The 22373-nt window shown below is 37.6% G+C and overlaps 1 protein-coding gene across 1 annotated transcript; it reads right to left on the bottom strand.

Annotated features, from left to right (window-relative positions):
• Positions 1–610: 610 nt before the first annotated feature.
• Positions 611–21308, bottom strand: stk33 (serine/threonine kinase 33). Its single transcript, XM_062429500.1, has 14 exons — positions 21259–21308; positions 13569–13685; positions 12936–13049; positions 12695–12799; positions 12433–12571; positions 5398–5483; positions 4787–4874; positions 3741–3816; positions 3552–3664; positions 3300–3385; positions 3135–3207; positions 1841–2004; positions 1133–1219; positions 611–847 (listed from the first exon to the last, which is right to left on the bottom strand). The coding sequence occupies exons 2-14, from the start codon at positions 13683–13685 to the stop codon at positions 611–613; spliced, it is 1485 nt and encodes a 494-aa protein (XP_062285484.1). The 5' UTR covers positions 21259–21308.
• Positions 21309–22373: the final 1065 nt, after the last annotated feature.

The following is a 22373-nucleotide window of genomic DNA, read 5'->3' as shown; positions in this document are numbered from 1 at the left end:
TGTATTAAGACATGGCATTAATAATTATACTAATGATATGCTGCTAGGTAGTGAGTAAATTACTAAATAGCAGTTTGAGTAAGTATTGAGCTGTCCTCAGCTCAAATCTCCTGAGTGTCTCCAGTCTGCTGCGTTATAATTAAAACATTCAGATGCCACCAGTAATATGTGACAAACTCATTCAGTCTCTACTGGTCACTCGAAAGAAAAGTGTGAGTCTGTATTTGTGCTCCTTGGCATTCTCAAACAGTTGGCCGTGTAACAGTAAGCATTTGTGCAGCAGCTTTGCCCCATCCGGAGGATCACCTCAGACTGGGGCCCTTTCCTTTGGCACACAGCACAGCTGAGGCTTCATCTATTACTCTCACACAGTAAACCTGTATATGCTGTATAAGGCCCATTCATTTGACACTACTGTCACTGCTTAATCGCTGGTCTTCACCATAAAGGTGGCACCATTCACAGTAGTTACATTCACATCACTGCTAAACCACAGAATGATATACAATTACCAGAATAACATTAAATAAAAGATATGTCAAATAAAGTCCACCTCTAGTTTCATTTTCTCTTTTTTATGCTCACTTTCTTTTGTTCATATGTATCTGTCTCACACTTTCTCACGTGATCTGACTTGGTTTTTGTCTTGTTCTGAAGGGACAGTGGTCTTAGAGCTGGCAGGTGGTTTGCGGAAACCAGTCTTACTTTTAATGGAGGTAGATGGTCTCTGGTCATCTGCTTTACTCAAGTCAGGGGCTGCTCTCTGTACTGTACCGACGTCCCTCTTGTCCTGAGGCCTGCGCTGCTTTGCACTCGACTGTCTTGTTGGTTTCACACCAGGAAGAATCTACAGGGATGAGGTTCATATTAATCTTACATAACAGTATTAACTATCACATTAATTTAAAAACAGCTGCATGGCTACACCTTCATTACCATCTTCTGTAACAGGTTAATCTGGCACCATCTAGTGGTGACTAAATATGACATAGCATGCACAGCAATATGAAAACAAACAACAACAACAACAACAATATATATATATATATATATATATATATATATATATATAATTTTTTAATTATATATATAAACATTTACATATGAATTTAGGTTCAACGGTTCAACAGACCTGTGCAGTGCTGGGCTGAGGTGGTCCCTGGATTTCAGAGACATTTTTGCGCTTGTCCTGCTGGAGATGGCCACCGCCCTCTTTGTTCTTCATACCAAGATAAAAGGAAAACCCAAACAGAAACATTAGAGATCTATACTTGGACCTCATGGCCATAAATAACAGATAAAGGCTGACCTATAGAGCGGAAAATGCAGGGTTTTTTTGACCGGTCTTCTGATCAAAATTAGAGTCACGATTCTAATTTGGATATTGACATGATAAAAACAGTAACTTTAAAAAGTGCAGCATGATCACACACAAAATACTTTTAACTCTGTATTGCAATGTAAAACTACATGCAGGGAATCATGGAGATTATATACAAACCACAAGGTGGTTTTGCAAACTCTAAGCTGTTTTGTAAAATACAAGATTGTGTAATAACCTTAATATTTTTTGCCAATATGATGACATGGTTATTAAGGTTATACTGTCCTGATCATCTGACCACTAATGTTACCCTTGTGACCTCTGTCAGTCAGTATTTAAAAAATGATCAGGACCATTATGAATAATGGCCAAAACTTCAACAAGTTGTAAAAAGTTTTGCTCTAAGTGTAATCTACATTACTTTATAGCATATAAATTTAGAGTCCTGAATAAGAAAACACATAGGGAAGTCAGGTCAACAATGTGACGGAGCTATGCTAAACAGACATACAGTACCGGTTTGGTGGATGAGGAGGGTGTGCAGAGGCTGCAGTCTCTCTCAGGACTGAGCTTAGCCTGGCTCCTGCAGCTGCTGTCTGTTTCTGTTGAAGCTGTGCTGTGGAGCAGGGACAGGTCAAGGGTGTCTTCAGAAGAGGTAAAGTCCTCCAGAGCTCTTGTAACTGTTGTGGACAATAATAAATAACATCAGCATCAAGTAATCTGATGTGGATTTGGTTTATCACACTTTCACTATCAGTTAACTCTCTTTGCTAAAATGAACCCAACCATGAATTAAACAGAATAGAAACTATTTTTAAAAATGTTGAAAACTTTCAATTTTTTCCCTTCTCTTTCTATTTCTGCTCTATTATCATATACCACAAAAACTTGTTGTATATTATCACTTTCACATTGTTGTTTATTCAAATGATCAAATCATGACCTGGAAGATTTTAAATTATCGGCAACGCTGCCTGTGATGCACAAGTTTATAATGTAATATAAACATACTTATTATGTGTCTACTTATAGCACTGTAATAATTACTTGTGAATATTAATAATTATGTATAACAATAATCATAACACATTATAAAACATTTTCTAAGGAATTGTAAGGTCAACTATCATGATACTTCATAATTGCTGATAACTAACAATAGTTAATACACTATCATAGTGTATTATAATTACAGTGAGTTTTTCAGGGAAATGTTCATTAATGAAATGTGAATGTCCATCATTTAGTTGTTCATCATTTAAAAAATGTGTGAAAATGGAGTATTAATTAAACCCATTAAACAAAGAAATTAATCTTATGCATAGATTTAATTAAATTTTTTCACTTTATTTAAAGCAAATAATGACCTCTTGACCAGCTTGTAATGCAATATATCTGCTTATACCTCAGGAATTTCATTACTTCATTTAAAACACATAATGACCACTTACAGTAACTTACAATCACATTATAATGCATTATAACAGCGATTATAATGCATTATAAAATGATTATAATGTATTACAACTATGAGAATTATAATACAATATAATCCTTACGAAAAAATGTCAGTGAGTGACCAACAATTATTAAGTATTATGATACTTGACCTTCTAAGTAATTATGAAATGCTTTATTTGTATGATTATTGTTATAAAGCATTAAAAAATATGAGTGCTAACTCTAGTAATACAGTGCTATTAGCAGATTATAATGCATTATAAGTTTGTTTATAATGCATTATAAACATGGGTGTCATAGAAAGTGTTACCATTATTTGAACTCAGTTAAATTTTCATCATTGTCTTACTCTCTTCCTGTTCCTTGTGGTGCCGCATCATCTCCAGAACATTGGATGGTATAGCAGGCATATTAGTGTCACCCTGTTGGACAAAGCACCCCATAAGAGCTCCTCGTGTGACCCATTTGGTTCCATTTCAGTTTCTGAATGCAGCTGGAAGAAACAGTGCCTTACTGTAATCCAGGGGTTTTCTAGTAGCTGATTAGCTGACATGCGGTAGGCAGGGTCAACCTTCAGAAGGCAAGTCAATACATTTTTTGCTGTTGAGACAAACTCAAGCCAATCGGTGAGTTTGTTAGTAACAATCTGAACTGCTTGATCAATCTGAATGTATGCACCATCCATATTTTCCTTCACTCCATATCAAAAACAATTTCTTCTTTTTTACAGGATTACATTTATTTAAGAATGGAGATGAAGTATCACCTGCATCACTGACTGCGGACCAGATGGGTTGAGTAAATTTAAGTTCTTTCTTCATAATCTTCTCAAGTAGGGTTGACTTTGTTTTGGACATAAATGGAGGCTCCCCAGATAGCCTACAGGAACACAGGAGCACATACAGACACATGTATCCTGCAGTATGTATGTGCATGCGTGTGTGTCTGTACTTACAATATATACATAATGATTCCAATACTCCACTCGTCACACCACTGGCTGTAACAACGACCGCTCATCATTTCAGGAGCTGAAATTCACACACAAATGTACAGTATGGAGATATGGAAAGTTAAGGCCTCAAACGACTACTAGTTAAAACTAGTCAATGCTTGTTGAGCATGTTTCAGTGGGTAAATCATATAGTTTGTATCATGTTTTATCAGTACATTCACAAGGACACAAGCACAGGAGTGATGTGATACACATGGCAGTTTTAAAGCATATCCACAGCTGGTGGCAGTAATGAACTGTAAAAGATGGCTTTAGCACCATTAAAAATTGAGAAGAAGAAGCTGGGAACAATGCAGATTTCACAAAATTAAAACTAGAATGTTTTGAAGGTCAGTGGTGATGTAAGTAAAGAGAGGAGCCTAATTTAAAGATATCCTGAGGGGACGCTGTTACGTTTAGATTCAGTGTTTTTCACTAAACACATTATGTGTATCCTTGAGGCCTAACATCTCATGTAACATTCACAGACCAAATTTGTGATTATTTGAAACCTGCATTGTTTATTTCCATGTTTTTATATCCATCCAACATTGAGTAGCATCCTGTCTTACCCTTTTCAGCATTTTCTAGCATGTTACCTCCAATTGTTACCAATTGTTAATCAGTGAAATAGCTTGAAAAGAAGTTACATCACAACGTAGTTTGAATACTATACACTTTAGTATCATGACTGTGCAAATGCTAGCATAGCACAGGACACAGATAAATCAATCATACCTTTGATTCTACATTCAAGTATAATATAAATATAATAAGTGTGGATATAAAATATACCTGACATATTCTTGATTCAAAAATTAAAATAACACTCACTGCTAAGAAAAGCGACAGTGAATAGGATTTGAATTTTTCCAACTTTTGCAACCCTCACCTGAGAGGATCAAAAAGACAGCGTAGAAAACAACAATTCATTCTAACTTAAAGCTCTAACTCTGTGGTCATCTGTGCAGCCTACTAGTGTACTGTAGTAGATGCAGATGTCATACCCATATAGATAAGAGTCCCACAAGCATCTGTCATCATGTTTTCCATCCCAACACCACCTGTCATTACTGATAATCCAAAGTCTGTCACCTAGGTAGAGAACAGAATAGAAAAAATACAGATGAACATAATTTAGATGTTTTCACAGAATTAAAGACTTTGAGAACAAAATAGCTGTAAAGGCTGTATAGATCTACATATTTACTATGGGATATGAATACAAAAGCAAAAAAGGAGAAAGAATAGACCAATACCTGTGAAATTAAAGTCATTTATGCTCTACCATGACAATATTTTCTCACAACACGTACATGTGTATTCGTGTATGTGTGGCCTATTCTCATTTTAGCTTGCACACCAGGTATGTCTTTGGTTGGCTTGTTGTCAATGTGCACAACATGCTGTGCTCAGCTGTTAATTTGTTTAAAGATACAGTTGAGCTTTTCTTTGTACAGGTGTATTATAAAGGAAGACCAGGGGGAGTCTGTCATAATGAGGTAGTATTTAAAGCCTTTACTAAATATAGAGGAAATAGTGGGCAAGAAAAGATTTCCCATTGCGCTCAGTCCAGAAGCATTGAAGGGGAGGTTCAAAATTTGTTTCACCATCTTACCTTGATATTAATCTTGTCATTACCATCCTTGTCGAGATTATTTTTCACAAGAATATTTTCAAGTTTCAAATCCCGATGCACAATGTCTGTAGATGGAGAAAACAAAATTTTATACAGACATAAAAGGTTTGATATAAGTTGTCTCGGTTGCTGTGTAGCTGATTTTCTAAGTGAAATACCAAAATAATGTGAAGGTAAATCATCAATTACTACCACACTGGATATATTTGTTATTCTCCCCCATGATCCCCGTGAAGATAAGCATGTTGGTAAAACTCATTGACCTTAACCTTGAGGCACTGGGCTCAAAACAAGAGTTGGTCTCTGGGTACGGCTCCTAAATAGTTAAGATGGGCCAAGCAGCAGACAAATTTGCCTACACATACACATGTGTGTGTGTGTATATATAAACAATATAACAAGACTCTGATTTGATTTATAAATAGATTTGGGATTGGAGTTGGAGTACTGATGAAAATAAATATTGCCTGTGATATTTAATTGCAACATGACTTGATGATATTAGTCACCACAATTAACTGTTGTAACTGTTTCACACACACTAACACAGTGCTCCGTTTACGTTGCTTACAGTATGCCAGGCTAAAGGGCCTCGTTAACAAAACTTGGTGGAGTGAGAGATGGCAGGTGGAAAATACAATTTGCCCTGGGCAGTCTTTTTCACTGCACTGCTTGAAGCAACCAATTATACGACACAACAGTGTTGATGGTGTGGGAAAGGTAAGTTAGACCAACTGTGTGCACAAAACACCTGAAAATGTTCTTTTTTCCATCTTGAGGTATTTCTTCTTTCATTTGTTCCCGGTCTTTCAACTGCTAGCTGGCAGCAGATCTGTCAATTTCATATTTATAACTGTCTTAAGGTAATAATTATACATTTCGTTTGGTTATTTAATAATTTCTGATTAGATTAAATCACTTAATAACTACCTTAATATATTGCAATTATGCATTGCATGTTTAACATGTGATCTGCAGTGTTAATAGTTACATGTACCATATTTTAATTGTAGCATATGTTAGCATTAAAGCTCAAAGCACAACTGAGCCCAAATACAACTAAGACTAATACCTCAGCTGAATCTGATAATTGACAGCAAAAATGTGATAATCTGAGAAAACCTTCACAAAATCAAGCTGGTTGACCTTTTATGATCATCATGATTGGTCATAAGTCCAAATGCCTACCTAATTCAAAGTCAGAATGAATGAAGGCTTTATTTCAAACATGTAGAAAAACAAAAACAAAGAAAAAATATAAATATATGTATCTTACATAACAGAAAACAACAGTCAAACGCACAAAACAAGGAAAACAAAATTGATTAAACATGTTTGAAAAGGAGTAGGAAGAAGCATTCACTTATTGAATCCTACCCCTTCTCCAAATTTATAATTCAACTATTTATTATTTATTTATTTCCTGTGTGTTTATATCTTATTTATGTATGTATTTTAATCCTAATTGTTATTTATATTTACTTATTACCATATCTAAATAATCAAACATATTTGTCTGATACAGACTCAAAAGAAATAAAATAAATTAAACAGATAAACAAATAATAAAGAGAATAATATGTGCAAACCTAGTGCTCGTCCCACCCTCCTTCCTCCCTGTACCTAGTGTAAACCATGTGCTTATACCGCTGTTTAAACATGTTCTTGCTTGGACATTGCTTCAGCCCCCCCGACAACCTGTTCCACAGTTTCACCCCACATACCGACACACAGTGAGTTTTTAAAGTTGTGCGAGCAAATGGATGCTTGAAGTTCATTTCCCCCCTGAGATTATATCCCCCTTCTCTCTGAAAAAACAGTTTTTGAATGTTGACCGGAAGTAGATTGTTGGCTGCTTTGTACATGATTTGTGCGGTTTGAAACTGAACTAAATCTATAAGTTTAAGTGTTTTTGATTTCAAGAATAAAGGGTTGGTGTGTTCTCTGTAACTAGTGTTGTGAATTATCCTAATGGCTCTCTTCTGCAATATAATCAGCGGTTGTAGTGTACATTTATAAGTGTTTCCCCAGATCCCTACACAGTAATTTAAATATGATAATATTAATGAGTTCTAAAGTATGTGGAGTGATCTGTGGTCCAGGAAGTGTTTTGCCTTACTTAATACTGAAATGCTGCGTGACAGTTTGGTTTGTACATGTTTTATGTGAGATTTCCATGTCAGTTTATCATCCATAATTACCCCAAGAAATTTATTTTCATGTACCCTTACAATATCTACCCCATCTACTTGTATATGAACGTTATTACTTTTACAATTCCCAAATAGCATGACTTTTGTTTTATTGAGATTTAATGACAATTTGTTTCTATCAAACCATATCTTTATTTTAGACAGCTCTATTGCAAGCATCTCTAGAAGATCTTGTAAATTTCCCCCCTGAACAAAAAATATTTGTATCGTCAGCAAATAAAACTAATTTTAATAACTTCGAAACCCTGCAGATGTCGTTTATGTATAAAATGAACAGTTTTGGACCCAATACTGACCCCTGGGGGACACCACAAGCAATGTCCAAGCATGATGAAGTACAGTCCCCCAACTTCACAAACTGTTTCCTGTTCTGTAAATAACTCTTCACCCAGTGTAAAACTATCCCCCTGATCCCATACCGTTCCAGTTTATTGATTAATATGTCATGATTGATTGTGTCAAAAGCTTTTTTGAGGTCAATGAATATTCCAATTGCGTACAGTTTATGATCTATAGCATTTGCAATTTCCTCAACTGACTCCATTAATGCCAGTGATGTTGAGCTGTTAGATCTGAATCCATATTGACTGTCAGTGAGAATTTTATGTTTATCCAGGAACTTGTCTAATCTATTGTTAAATATTTTTTCTAGAATTTTTGAGAATTGTGGTAGTAAAGAAACAGGCCTGTAGTTTGTGAAGTGGTGTCTATCCCCAGTTTTATACAGCGGCACAACTTTTGCTATTTTCATTTTGTTTGGAAATTTACCGGTTTGGAATGACAAATTACAGATGAAAGTTAATGGCTTTGAAATCCCCTCAATGACTCTTTTTACAATATTCATGTCAATATTATCATAGTCAGTAGATGTTTTATGTTTACAACTTTTTACAATATCAATTATTTCCTTTTCTTCCACTGCTGTGAGGAACATTGAGTTTTGATTCCTATCTATAATACTGTCATTCCAATCCTGAGATGGGCATGGATCTGGGATTTTTTCTGCCAGGTTTGGTCCAACATTTACGAAGAACTTATTAAAACTATTTACAATGTCGTCCATGTTGTCTTTCTTAATGTTGTTATCTATAAAATATTGTGGGTAACATTGTCTAGAGCTATTTTTGATGATATTATTTAATAAATCCCATATTCCTTTAATATTGTTTATATTGTTAATTAATATTCCATGATAGTATTCCTTCCTGCTAGCTCTAATGATATTGATTAGCTTATTTTTATACTTTTTATATTTAATCTCTGCCTCTATAGTTTTCTGTTTTATAAATTCTCTATACAGAGTATTTTTCTCTATTCTCTATACAGAGGCATTTTGTAATCCCTTAGTGATCCACGGCCGATCTGTATATTTATGTTTCTTGCTGTATCGTTTAACTGGACAATTTTTGTTATATAGTGATGTGAATATCCGAAGAAATGTTTCATATGCATTGTCAACATCATTATTCTTAAATATATCATCCCAGTTTTGCATTAATAAGTCATTTTTAAATGCATTCATATTTTCCTCAGTCCTCAATCGTCTATATATTGGTCTTGTATTGGAATGATCTCCTTTAAACTTGCCATCATACACTGTAAAAACTGGTAGGTGGTCGCTAATGTCGATGACTAATAATCCACTCACAGTATTATTTTCAATGTCATTAGTGAATATCTTGTCGATCAATGTGGAACTATGTGATGTAATTCTACTAGGTTTGGTGACTTTTGGATAAAGGCTCATGCTGTACATAGTGTTGATGAATTCATCAGTCATATTATGCTTATTAGGATTTAAAAGGTCAATATTGAAATCGCCACAGATGAAAATAATTTTTTGATTCATCCTTGAAAAAGATTCCTCAATCCAGTCTTTGAATAACTCCATATTAGACCCTGGTGTTCTATATATACACAACTGATTATTACATTCTTGGCTTTCATCATGCAGATTTCAATAGTTATACATTCAAGTAGATTATCCATTGCAGTTGACATATTGTCCAATATCTTGTAATCCAAATTTCTGTCCACATATACAGCCACACCTCCTCCTCCTTTGTTCTTTCTGTTTATATAGTTGAGTTCATATCCATCCATCTCAAAATCCATCCCTTTATCAGCGTTGATCCAAGTTTCTGATATAGCAATAATTTTGAAAGGTTCTGTAAACTGATTTAAATAGTCCTTAATATTATTAAAGTTTGCGTACATACTTCTACTGTTGAAATGTATTATGGATAACTTGTTGTCAGTTTTAACAGTCTGATTGTATTGATCATTCGTGTAATAATAACAGTTGTCATTAATATTGGAAAAAAAGTTGTTGTCCGGATCTATATCGTTTTCTATATCCAGTAAATTGTGATCAGAATATTGAAAGGTTTTTAGCTCCACATTGTTGTGATCAGGAATCCTTTGAGATGTGTCATTATTCCCAGTTGCAGATGAGTGATTTATTTCCGATGGTGTCATGGTTGTGTGTTGCGAGATGCGTCATACCTCACAGTCCGTGTCATGGTGATTATTGGTACTTGTCCAGTTCCTCCATGGTCCTGATGACCACAACCTTGGCTTGCTCCGGCGTTCCGTTGAGTTTGATGAATACTTTGCCATTATTAGTCCATGTGCTTTGAATTTTTCCCTGCTTTCTCAAGTTGCGTGCCTTCCATGCAATGTCAGAATTTCGTTTTGTGAGGTGCTCATTCATGAATACATCTGTTCCTTTAAGTTTCCTTCCCTGTTTCAGCAGCGTAGATTTGTACTTCCTATTTGTGAATCTCATGATAACGGCCGGTGTGTTTCTGTCATTTCTCCGGGGCAGGGTATGGCACGCTTCCACGTTGTTTAAATCCACATCAATGCCCTTTGAGTGGAGGAAAGCAGCCACCTGCTGCTCTGCCGATCTGCCATCCTGCTCACCGGGCTCCATCCCGTTGTCATTGGTCACTGCCCGGGCGTATGACCGCGGTTTAATGCGGAGTCCGGTGATGATCACATCATTTATCCTGGAGTACTGCTCCAACTCCGCCACTCGGTTCTCCAGTTCCTCCAGACGCCGGTCTTTCTCGGCGTTCTGGATCTGGAGAGCCGTCACCTGCTCCACCAGCTTCAGGATTCCTTCCTGCTGCTCTTTAATAGCAGAAATTTCCACTGTCATAAAATCGAGGGTCGCCTTGAGATCACAGGCCCCCTCAGCTGTTGTTGCCTTCTTTGGCGGCATACTGCTGCTTGGTAACGCTAGCGTACGCCGCGTCAGCTGTTTACCTGGCCACCGGCTAACTAGTTAACAAACTAGCATACAAGGCCAAGTCTCAAGTCAGCGCCGCAAAATAAAGCAGTGTCCAATGGCCAATACTGATCAGTTTTCGAAGATCAGTATTCAAAATGCTTCTGATAACTTTATATTCAAAGTCGAGCACCAACTCATGAGAGAGCGAATACCACTAACTCAACTAGACTTGTTAGGCTTTCATGGACTTTTAGTAAGCTTTTAAACTAGGGTGTAACTCTATATCACTACTGAGCTGCCAGTGGTGCTGTCAGCACTGTTTTATAAGTATCATAGTATCATTAGTCTTTGTAGGGGTAAAACAAACCAGCACCGTGGGACTCTCTCTTTGAAAACACACCAAACACACCAGAATTGCTCCCCAGCTTGTTGTAAATTAGTCATTAGACACATGTAATGATGCCTCATTGCCAGGCAATGTCCTAAATTACAGCTAACCACAGATTGCACCATTAAAAGGGGAAGTGGCATTTTCAAATAAAAAACGCAGATGTAATTAAAATAATTGTTGTGTTGTTTTCAAACAGTTGTTTATTATTACTTAAGGGCTATAGTTTGAGTGGAATAATAGCCCCCTTTCCACTAAGAAAGTTCCTGGTCAAATTTAGGAAGTCCTCTCACTCGGTCCTCTCAGCCGTAGTGTCTCCATAGCAGAGTAGGACCCACCGGACTCTGACCGTGTAGTCACCGAGGTGACGTGCCGGAAGCATAACAAAGAAAACAACAACGAGGAGGTAAACATGGAAGGAACTGACCGGTGGTCGCCGTGTTTCTGGTCTGTGTGTTCATGTATATGGCGGTGGACGCTATGATCTTTTTTCCAGCAGTGTAGTCGCTTTCTACTACTGTTCTTCTTCTGTTGGGTTTTAAAAATGCCGCTTATTTTGACACTTCCTATTGACACCACACCCTGCTTTGAGTATACCTTATCAGCACCGAGTAAACCTCAAGTCCCACCCAGGAGTTTTTTGGGGCCGAACGGAGTACATGCCCTGAGGCAGGGACTTGTTTTAGCCGCAGTGAAAATGTTCAGAGAGATTGTCCTTCTGGGGAGGTTCCTGCTATGGAGACACACACTGACGGCCATGGCCCCGTAAAATTAACCCGAAGTTCCTGCAGTGGAAACGGGTCTAATGGCACCATGGTGTTATTACAACTTAAAGTAACTGAAGCACACGTTACATAAAATCTGAAATGGTCAATTAATTTATAAAATACCAAACAGTAAAACATCATTCATACCACTAGTGCCACACTACAGTGTTATAAAGTTGAGAATATGAACTATATGGAAAATAACAAGCTGAAAAGCATTGTTTCACTTGTTTCTTGTCTGTTGCTTAAGTAACTAAATCTGTAAACACACCCAACAGTGATTTCAGGAGGCACACATCTGTATCACAAGCAAGGTGAGGACTGAAATCATTGGGGGTCATAAAAATAGATTTTCTAGTGGTGTAAAGGTAATATGTATTATCAAAATGTCAATCTGTAAAATGTCATTACCTCTTTTGTGAAGGTAGACGATGGCGTCAGCTAAGCTGCGGATGATATGTCTTGTCTCATCTTCTGTAAAGAACATTTTCTTCAGCAGCAGCTCCTTCAGTTCACCTCCATCACACAGCTCAGTAACCAAATAAGTCATCTAGAAACAAGTAGAGAGAATACATTTTACCATAGAGCCAATTTGTGGGTGATTATCAGTGATATTTATGCAGAGTAGCACAGTAATAGTAGATTATGTTTGTTACTTAGAAGTGAGACTCACCTTAGCTGTCTCGTAGGACTCCTCGAGATGTATTATGTTAGCATGATTCACTTGTCTGAGAATCTTTAATTCCTGCTCCAGCAGCTTGACTTTTGAACTTCCTGCCTGGATGGTAACAGGAAGTCAAATCAGAGCTGAGTTGTAGCATTGTTATGACCATTTGTTTCTCTCCTAAGACTAAATTCTACTTTTTTATCATAATAAAAAATTGGCTTCCCAGCGGGATACAAAATGCACTCACCTCTGGTCTGCAAACCTCCTTGATAGCCCATTGTGTATTTGTCTCAATGTGAGTGGCTTGATAAACAACCCCAAAGCTACCTTGACCCAATTTCCTTCCAAATGTATATATTTCCTATGGGGAAGAGAAAATAACATTAATATAGTTGCAATCTACACTTGCTCACTGTCAGTCAGAGACAGCAGAGGATTTCCCTTGAGCTTGTGTTTAAGACTCAAGGATCATTTCACTGCTTTGTTTCACAAAAACATTATGTCTTAGCTCAAAACCTAAATTCTGAAGCACATCCAAATTTCAAGCTCTCTAAAAAAACTGAAAGTTTTCAGGTCTCTGGAGCTGCAGAATATAGTATTTCTAATCAAGTTACAAATGATTAAGTTGCTGCTGCAGTTCGTTCAATCTCAAGTCTAATTAACTTGATCATTATCTGTGTGCATGCAAGGCTGAGCACGGGCTGCTTTGGATTTGGCAAAGGGAGCAGTGAAATTCCCCAGTCAAGGGGGGGGGGGGGGGCATACAGCGGCAACATGAAGTCTGATCCTCTTCTGGTGCAGATAGAGTACTATAGAGTTACCGGTGTGTGAGTGTGACTTATTCAGTGGTGGCCCCAAAGCACAACACAGCTCTCCGAACCTTAAGGTCAGCGTCATCCTCCAGACGTATGTGAGGTGCCTCCTTCTCCACTGTGTCCCTGCCGGTCCGCTGGGAGACCATGTTCATGTCTAGTCCACTAACATCTGCTTGTGTCATCTAGAGAAGAAGAAAGCAGTCATTATCGCAGTGCATGGCTAAAGAAATCCTTGGCTAATGAATAATAACTGACTCATCACTGAGTTATTACAACAGAATAATCAGTGAAATTATTTTTAAAATAATTTTATTATTACAGATGAATGCAGTCGTGCAGAGGGAATTGTTTTTTCAAAACAAAATAAAGACCAACACAAATTTGTGAATGTTGTCATGGTGCCACTGATGTGATCCATCATTTTACATTAATAACTTAAACCTGTGCAAACACTTGTAGACGAGACGATGAGCATTCAAAGTTCTTCCATCAGTACTTGATGTTTGGTACGTCATTATGTGGCCTCACGTCGTCAGCACTGACGCAGGGCAGAGAACATACCAACCAAAACACAGATTAAGTGCGTGTTGGTTTGTCCAATCAACTTAAAGTACGGTTCCAACTAATAATTATTTTCATTACTGATTAATTTATTGATATTGTTGACTACTCAATTAATAAGTTACAGTGGTTAACAATAATGAAAATGGCCATAAATACTAGCAAGTGCCCAAGGTGACTTTTGGCCGACCAATAGTCAGATAGCCAAAAGGCATTACATTTATAGTTATATATAAAACAGAGAAAAAAGCTGTAAATTATTTCACATTTGACCAGAATACATTATAAATTCATTATCAAATCATTTTTGAGATGATAAACTTTCATTTGACCAATTGTTGCAACAATCTGTAATAATAATACGATTTTTCCAGAGAGATTGTGTACCCGAAATCAATTGTCTTATTTCTGGTTTGCCTAAATTCAAGATATAATGCAAAATATTGTCTTATAATAATAATCCGTTCTGCTAGAGAAACAGTATAAAAATATGGACAGAATATTGACACTTATGTTGCTACACTGACTTTATCAGTGAGCAGAGTTACTTCCTGAAGTGACTTTGATGCTGTCGCTGACTTTTAATTTCTCGACTTCAACTTGTCAATTTTATTTTTTAAATTTCTGGTTTATGACCAAACTGCTGTCTCTGTCTGAGTCCATATTAACTTTAAGCACAATTTACCCAGCTTGAAAAACAGTCTCTAAAGCCAAATTAAATGTAAAGCAATTATCAAGTGATGACTGGGAGCGATGAAGTGGATCCACCACACGCACAGCAATTAATTATTAACAAGGAAGCGGTGTCTTTAACCTCTTCACTCTGATGCATTATTTTAGCCCTGACAGGGCTCTCATAACAGGCCTGTCTCTCCCATTATCTCCCGTCTATTTTCCAATCAAAATGATTGTGACAGCCTCTGGAAACTCCAATCACCTCAATCATAGCTCATTTGTGGGAGACAGAGGCATGCAATGAGTGTATCACTGGGGAGCTGAAGGACTGCAGAGGAGGGTCCTGTGCACCTCAGATGTCTCCAAGACAGAGGTGTCTGGTTCCTTGGCGGCAGATCCCCAATGCAAAGGAAATGGGATCTCAGGGTCAGGTCAGGTTGAGAAGTCTGACCTTAAAAAAGGTCACTAAACAGACACAGGGGTTGAATGTTGTCTATCTGCGGTGTCTAAACCTGTTTTTCTACATCTAGGAGGTCAAACTAAAGGTGAAACACAAAATAGGGTTACTTTAGTTATTTATCTATTTACTTATTCATTTAAACTTGATAAATTAAAACTTACACACAGTGGCCTGCAGCCAACCACAAGCCCAAACAAGGTACACGAGGAGCCCGAGGAAGAAGAAAACCCCAGAAAGAATCAGATTTGGGCCCAAATGTACCCAAGAATTACTGCATTTGAAGCTCATAAATTAGAAACATACACAGTTCATCCTATTAGTGGAAAAAATCTTGTATTTTGTAAATGCCGATGACAAATACTTCCATTTCTTTCCACCCCGTGAGGACCAGGCAGGCGGTTCGTGCTACTCCTCCTGTATACCTCCACTCTTCGGGGGAGTGACGAGGAAACGATCCTTTCCTGGCATCAAACTCACACACACTGAAAATTGTGTTTGTTGAAATGATCGACTGCTAGAAACACAACAGGGAAATAAACCTCCCTGCTATGATGGAGGAGAATTTGGCCGCTGTGCCAACTGTGAGCCTAAAAAGTTTTTTATTAAGGCGAATTCTCTTTGCAGTAGCTGCACCTGTACGAAATAATCTTTCATCATCTTCATTTTTCTATTGCTTTGATTAATGTCAGAGAGCCATGGTATCACCAGATCATTTTCTTTTTCTTTTCTGAGTAACAATGTCAAACATAATGGTCTTTGTTCAGAGGCAGACACGCCGAAGGATGAGCAAACATCCGCACGCGGCCCAAAATCACGAGGAGACACAGGCTGTGGTCCACCTACAGACAGTCTGCCTCGTCTCCAGTTTCGGCAGGAGGTAATTAGAGCTGACGGTTCATCACAAGTCAAGTCCAAACACGCCTCATCTCTCCATCATTCTGTCATACAGCGATTTATGTTTATTTTACACTTCTGAGTGAAAACCAACAGGACCCAGTGACTGAGAGAGTGTGGGGGTCGAAGAAAGAAGTGAGCACACAAAATCAACGTCACTGTGGAGCAAAGAGAGCGTCAACATACAGAGGACGACTCTGATCCAGATCCTCGTTTTCCATTAATTCAAGATAATGTAGATTACTTTTTCTCTCACCTTTAACGCCAGTAACACGACTAAATACCAGCATGTAAAGGCTGCAACGTTCTTTACGTCTCACAATATAAAATGTGATGAACTCTGCCCCCTAGCTTTCTCCGCCTATCAAGTACGGCAGCAACTAATGATCATTTATTTTCCTTATCGATTAATCAGCTGATCACTTTCTTAATCAAACGATTAGTCGTTGGGTCTATAACATGTCAGAAAATTTCCAAAAGCCTCAAATGTCTCAAAGATATTCAGTTTACTGTCACAGAGGACAAAAAAGAACCAGGAAACATTCACATTTAAAAAGTGAAAGAAATTTTTATTTTTATTTTTCTCACAAAATATCTCAAAACAATTGATCAATTATAAAAATAGTTGTCGATTAATTTTCAGTCAATGGGCTAATCGTTGCAGCTCTAATGCCATCATTATCGCTTATTGTTTGAATTGCTGTGTTGATATCTGTCTAATCGTAATAATAATTGACAGATTACTGAATGATGTTTATAAATGCCATCTGCACCAAAAGTCATCGGCAGAGTATCCCCATCAGAACTGAAACCAGAGAGTCAAACCAGTTACCCCTTTTTAATCTCGGCCACATCATCGAGATAACGCACATTTCAATTATTGTGCGGGGCCTTTAGAAGTTTGTTTTCTTTAATGGCACAGGCAGTAGAATAAATTAGGCTTAAGCAGCGCTCTAATGACGCTGCCTCTAGCTGTAACAAGCAGCCGCTAAAATATAGCCTGAAAATCAAACAAAAACAGAGTCTCACTAACTGCAATTAAAACGTACACTCTATCCGTTTTGCTTGAGCCCAAATATTACATTTTCCTCATGTGAAACTTAATCATTTATTGACAGCTTGGCTTTGATGACAAATGATAAACTTCACAGTCCTAATGAAGCGTGGAATTACATTACCTGATGAGGCAAGAAATTGCATGTTTAGAATGCAAATACAGAGCCTGTCGACTCCGCTACGTTATGGGGTGAATCCTAATATTATGCAGAGAGATTATCAAAGCCTGTGGTCTAAATGTAATATACCAAAAACACATCAACATTAAGCCATCACTAAAGAGCTGTGAAAATACCTAGTAGTGTACCTGACAGCTGAGGGACCAAATGACTGGAGGTGCTTTAAAAAGGTTCAGTTTTCAAGTCTGTCTCAAAACAACGGTCAAGTGCCCAAATGTCTGTGGTTTTTCTTGCTATAATCGTTCCTCCTTTTTATATTGACCATTAAAAGCTCCCTTTATAATCCACTTGCAATCTAAGTGATGGGGGACAAAATCCACAAGCTTCCTTGTGTGCAAAAATGTTATATAAAAGTTTATCTGAAGCTAATATCCATCCAAATTAGTCAAATCAAGTAGATATCTTTCAGCATTAGTCTTTTTCGTAACCAAGTCCCTCTTTTTGCTGCTATTCTTCCACCAGCTCAACAGGGAAACACAAAGAGGGAACTTGCTAAAAAGACTGTAAATGTAGGAGATATCCACTACTTCATATGATTAACTTAGACTTTGACTGCTGAAGCCTCACATAAGCTTCACCAGTGGCGTCAACTTCTTAAGCCCCCCTAAATAATTTTATGTTCATTTATTAATTTTTATTTTTTTTTTTTTACAAAAAAGGGCAGATAAATTCAATATAATGTGGCCAGAATATGAGTTCAAATAAATAATCATATAACCAGTCATTATCAACTTAAATAAGATCATAAATCTTAGTTTCCCTTCACTTCATAGCGGAGGGTAGAGAGTCCGAGTCAGTGCGTCTTTATCCAATCCATTCCACTTGTTCCTATAGAGCACACCCACATCACAGAAATCCAGTCCACGTTTTCCAGGTTGCACTCTCTGGGTACCTGCAGCATGTGTGAGCGGAGCATACAGAAGCAACTAGAGTAGCATTAGGATAAGGTGACCAGACGTCCCCGATTTCCGGGGACAGTCCCCGTTTTGGGTGACCTGTCCCCGGTCAAAGCTGTCCCCGAAAATGTCCCCGATTTTGACACTGATTGGGGGAAAAATGCACGCAGATAAAATTACCAGTTATTACGGTAGCCATTTAACGCATCTCCAGAGAAGACGTCGTATGACGTACAGACGTCAACAACAATCTAGAGGCGGCAAAAAGGAGAGAAAAGTAGACCAGCGGCCGCGATAAATGCCATGGTATGTTGTGTATGAACTTATTTACTTTGTGTGAACTGGCAGTAGATTTGGCTGTGTGTGTGTATGTGTGTGTGTGTGTGTGTGTGTGTGTGTGTGTGTGTGTGTGTGTGTGTGTGTGTGTGTGTGTGTCTGAATTGATGTAACGTTAAAGTAAGTATGATTGTTTATCTGAACTGAAGACCTGAGACTCGTTAAAATAATACATTCATTAATAATAGGTCAATGGCTCTTCTTCTTCTTACTAGAGGTGTATTTTGTTGTGACTTTTTTGTACTATTTGGGCCAGGCCAAAGGCTGCAGGAACTGAATCAGAATAATACAGATAGAACTGATTTAGCTTATCTTACACATGTGAAATAGGAGACACATATATGATTACAGGAGAATTAAGATCAAACAACACTCAAGTATATGACTTGAGTGTTAACAATATATTCTTCAATATATTGAAAATATATTGTCTCAAGTATAACTGGTTTCAATATTAGCAACTAAACTGACGCCGTAGCGGTTGTCATGGCAACTAACATAGCGCCGTAGCGATCATCATAGCAACTAAGCTAGCACCGTAGCGATCGTCATTTAGTGCACTTTACATACAATAATCACATACAACGCCAACCACACACAAATAGTAAACTCACCCTCCTCAAGGACGCACATGAGCACACAATGACACATCTTATTACACTTTGCCACCCTTAAAAACAGACGACATTCTTTGATGCTTCCACCCACCAAGTAACTGCCAATTGTAGCCATTTTATTTTAAAATGGTGTACTTTGTGAGAACACAGTGCTCTTTTTTTTGCATACAGTTTTCGATAATACATGTGGGCTCTTAATGAATAAGAAGCATTGGTTGAATACGGCACTGTAGCTATGTGGATTTTTTCTTTTTTTGTTGTTGTTAATGCTGTAAACATACAGTACTTCCTGTGTTTGTTGTTGTACTGTGTTAAAAATGTAATGGTGGCCTAAAACATTTACACAGTAAAGTATCTCTGTTAAATCTGTCCAAAAAGTGGAAAAGCAGTTTCTCAGTTTTTGTTAACTGTTTGTGAAATTAAACGTTCGCTCACATCCTGTGCATTTCCTGGGGGTTAAGCCCCCCCTGTCCTTAAAACCTAGTGACGCCCCTGAGCTTCACATAAACTTTTAAAAGCATTTTTACACAAAATGACTGTGTACACACTGTGGAGTTTGGTCCCCATCACTTATATCTAAGGCACATTTGAAGGGAATCGTTTATATAGGCCCATACATATATCAAAGATATATCATTTATAGTTATTAAGTTCACATTTTATACAATAGATATAGTTAAAGTGTAAAATATCTTGCCTCCATTACATATCTTTGTCACAAGTGTTTGATGACCACATTGCAAAAATGTGCTTTTTATGTATATTCGGTATAAGATAATCTGCAATAAATCATAACTCCCTAATATCGATATCGGTCGGGCCCTACTTTGAATACAGAATAGACAGGAGGAATGATTACAATGAGAAAACCTCTCTCACATGGCTGTTTTTTAAGGCAGACTTGAAACAAATTGTGAACCTCCCTTCAAGTTCCTATTCGTCCTACACTCAGCAAACAAGTAATGCATGTAGCGTCCCAATAAATAAATAATTTATACCCCCCCCCCCCCCCTTCAGGAATCCCCTCTGTCTTCAATGGTCATGTTTGATAAGTGTCAATTGGCATGAAAACATGCTTCGCCAAAAGGAAGCAAACGATCAAACTCTGCCATTTGCTCAGAGCACTCCACATGTTGCTAGGAGATAAGGGCCAACAAATTCAAAATTTCTCATTGGTTTAATCCTGGTTAAAGCTAATCTCTGCCCTTGCTGGGCTCAGCCTTGGGAGGCTAGGAGGGCAGACGTCTAGAAAAATGTAGGCCATAGCAGAAACAAGAACAAATCAAATTCATTTCAGTGACAACCCGGAGAGGACTCAGCACATTCATATCGGAGCACACAGCCGTCCATACCTTCACTTAGAAATCATTCACTGTCCAGCTGCCAGGCCGATAACGTAATGTTTGTTTAACTAGAACAAAAGATAGAGGGCAACCTTCGTAAACACCAAAGACATCTGCGATTACAGATGACAGCAGCTGATGCTTTAACACACTCAGAACATTTAATGAACACCTTCTCGATAAGAAGTCGTACATGAAGACACATACTCAGTAGCCTATACAGGTGCAAAAAACCTTAATGTTACACTTATTCGACAGCAACTGCTACACTTGCCAAACGCTAACTCTAATTAGGTATTATTGCAGACCTATAAAATGTGTTTTCCTGCTCACTAAAGTTCATTTTCTCCACAACCGTGCAACAACTTTAACATTAGCTGGTTAATTATCGAATAAAGTAGGAGACTAGGAGATAAGAATACTTTATTTCTAAGGAAGATAACAAAACCAGACCTTTATTTTTGATAAACTGATCCACTGTTACTCTGTCGTGCACCGTCTTGTATCTTTCCTGCGAAATAATCTACTTTAAAAGGTGAAAAGGTGCCGACAGTGTGAAGTTTCTGACAGCAAATTCAGGCAAACCGCATTCAGCGCAGTGCAAGTTGTCATGGTAACGACACATAAAGTTGCACAAACGTCTGCATGTGGGGTAAAACGCTTTAAATGACGCCGCTGTGAGTGTACCTTGACAAAGTGGCAGCTGCTTTTGTGAAATTGAACAAACCAGTTTCTTACCTCATCGAAGACATCATGTTGGAGTCCGCAGGTTGGTATTTTAACCCCAAACTTTTTCGCTGAGTGACTACGGATAGCGAAGAGGGACAAAATTCCAATGAATGAACGGTTCTTCTCTTTAATTCAGCGGTTTGCAGCGCCCCCTGTGGCTCATGTGTGTAGCTAAACCTGTCCACCTGAGCTGAAGGAAACCACAATGTAATATAAACATGGTCCCTGCAGGAGCTTTAGTGAAATTCCAGCATGCACAGGTTATTTTATGTAAAGATGACAGTTCCTCTCAGTGACACCCCGGATTTTGTCCGGTCATTAGTCTCCATCTAGTGGAGAAAATTGTTACTGAAGTTGTCTTTGATGGTGGTGGTATTGCCTTAGATTAGAAGGTCAACACTTAACAGTATTAACAGTATGTTGCTGTTTGTGACCTGTGTTCACAGATTGTAATTAAATCTACAAAAACAGGAAATAATAAACTAATATAATTATAATATTCTGACATGAAGTGTAGAATAGGTTAAAAAGATCAAACAATTTATGGCTGTGAGCTATGGGAGTAAACATTGATAACCACCTCTCTGTTAAACTGTGTCATATTTTACCAAGACATACTGGTATGTTTGTGTGCAAAACATTTGGCACAATCTCATACCAGTACTAATCTGTTACTGCAATTTATTGTCTGGATCTCTAACTGCACTACAAAAAAGTAATAGTAAACCAATGTCTAAATGTCTACTCTAAACTCAGAACAGCAGGCACAATTTTAATTCACTCTTAAAGTGGATTGGTTTTCATTCATGTCTTTCAAATGTCGTTTACCATTTATTTGTTCAAATTTTTGTTATGCTTTTTCTTACTTTCTATCATTACACTGTTCATTTATCTAACTGAGGGATGGCAGTAATCCCACTGAAAACTGTTAACTGAGTTAGGCCTCAGCTATATTTAGGTTAAAATGGGGTTGTTTGCATACAATTTATAGTGATCAGTGGAATGGGGCCTTTGTAAATATTTTACTGTAACTGTTATTTGGGCAGCCCTAACTTTAATCTTGGCATAGCAATTAACTACACACCGTATATTACGGTAAGTGATCCTACTGGAACAACATCTGC

This window comes from Scomber scombrus, chromosome 1, assembly GCF_963691925.1.
Source record: "Scomber scombrus chromosome 1, fScoSco1.1, whole genome shotgun sequence".
In the NCBI taxonomy this organism is placed as follows: domain Eukaryota; kingdom Metazoa; phylum Chordata; class Actinopteri; order Scombriformes; family Scombridae; genus Scomber; species Scomber scombrus.
The sequence above is the reverse complement of the archived record's forward strand: the minus strand, read 5'-3'. Positions and strand labels throughout refer to the sequence as shown.

Coding starts and splice junctions, on each gene's coding strand:
- stk33 (XM_062429500.1), bottom strand. CDS start 13,685: ATGACACAAGCAGATGTTAGTGGACTAGACATGAACATGGTCTCCCAG. Junction 3,817..4,786: donor TGGGACTCTTATCTATATGG/GTATGACATCTG, acceptor TGTGAATTTCAG/CTCCTGAAATGATGAGCGGT. Junction 3,665..3,740: donor GGAATCATTATGTATATATT/GTAAGTACAGAC, acceptor GTGTTCCTGTAG/GCTATCTGGGGAGCCTCCAT.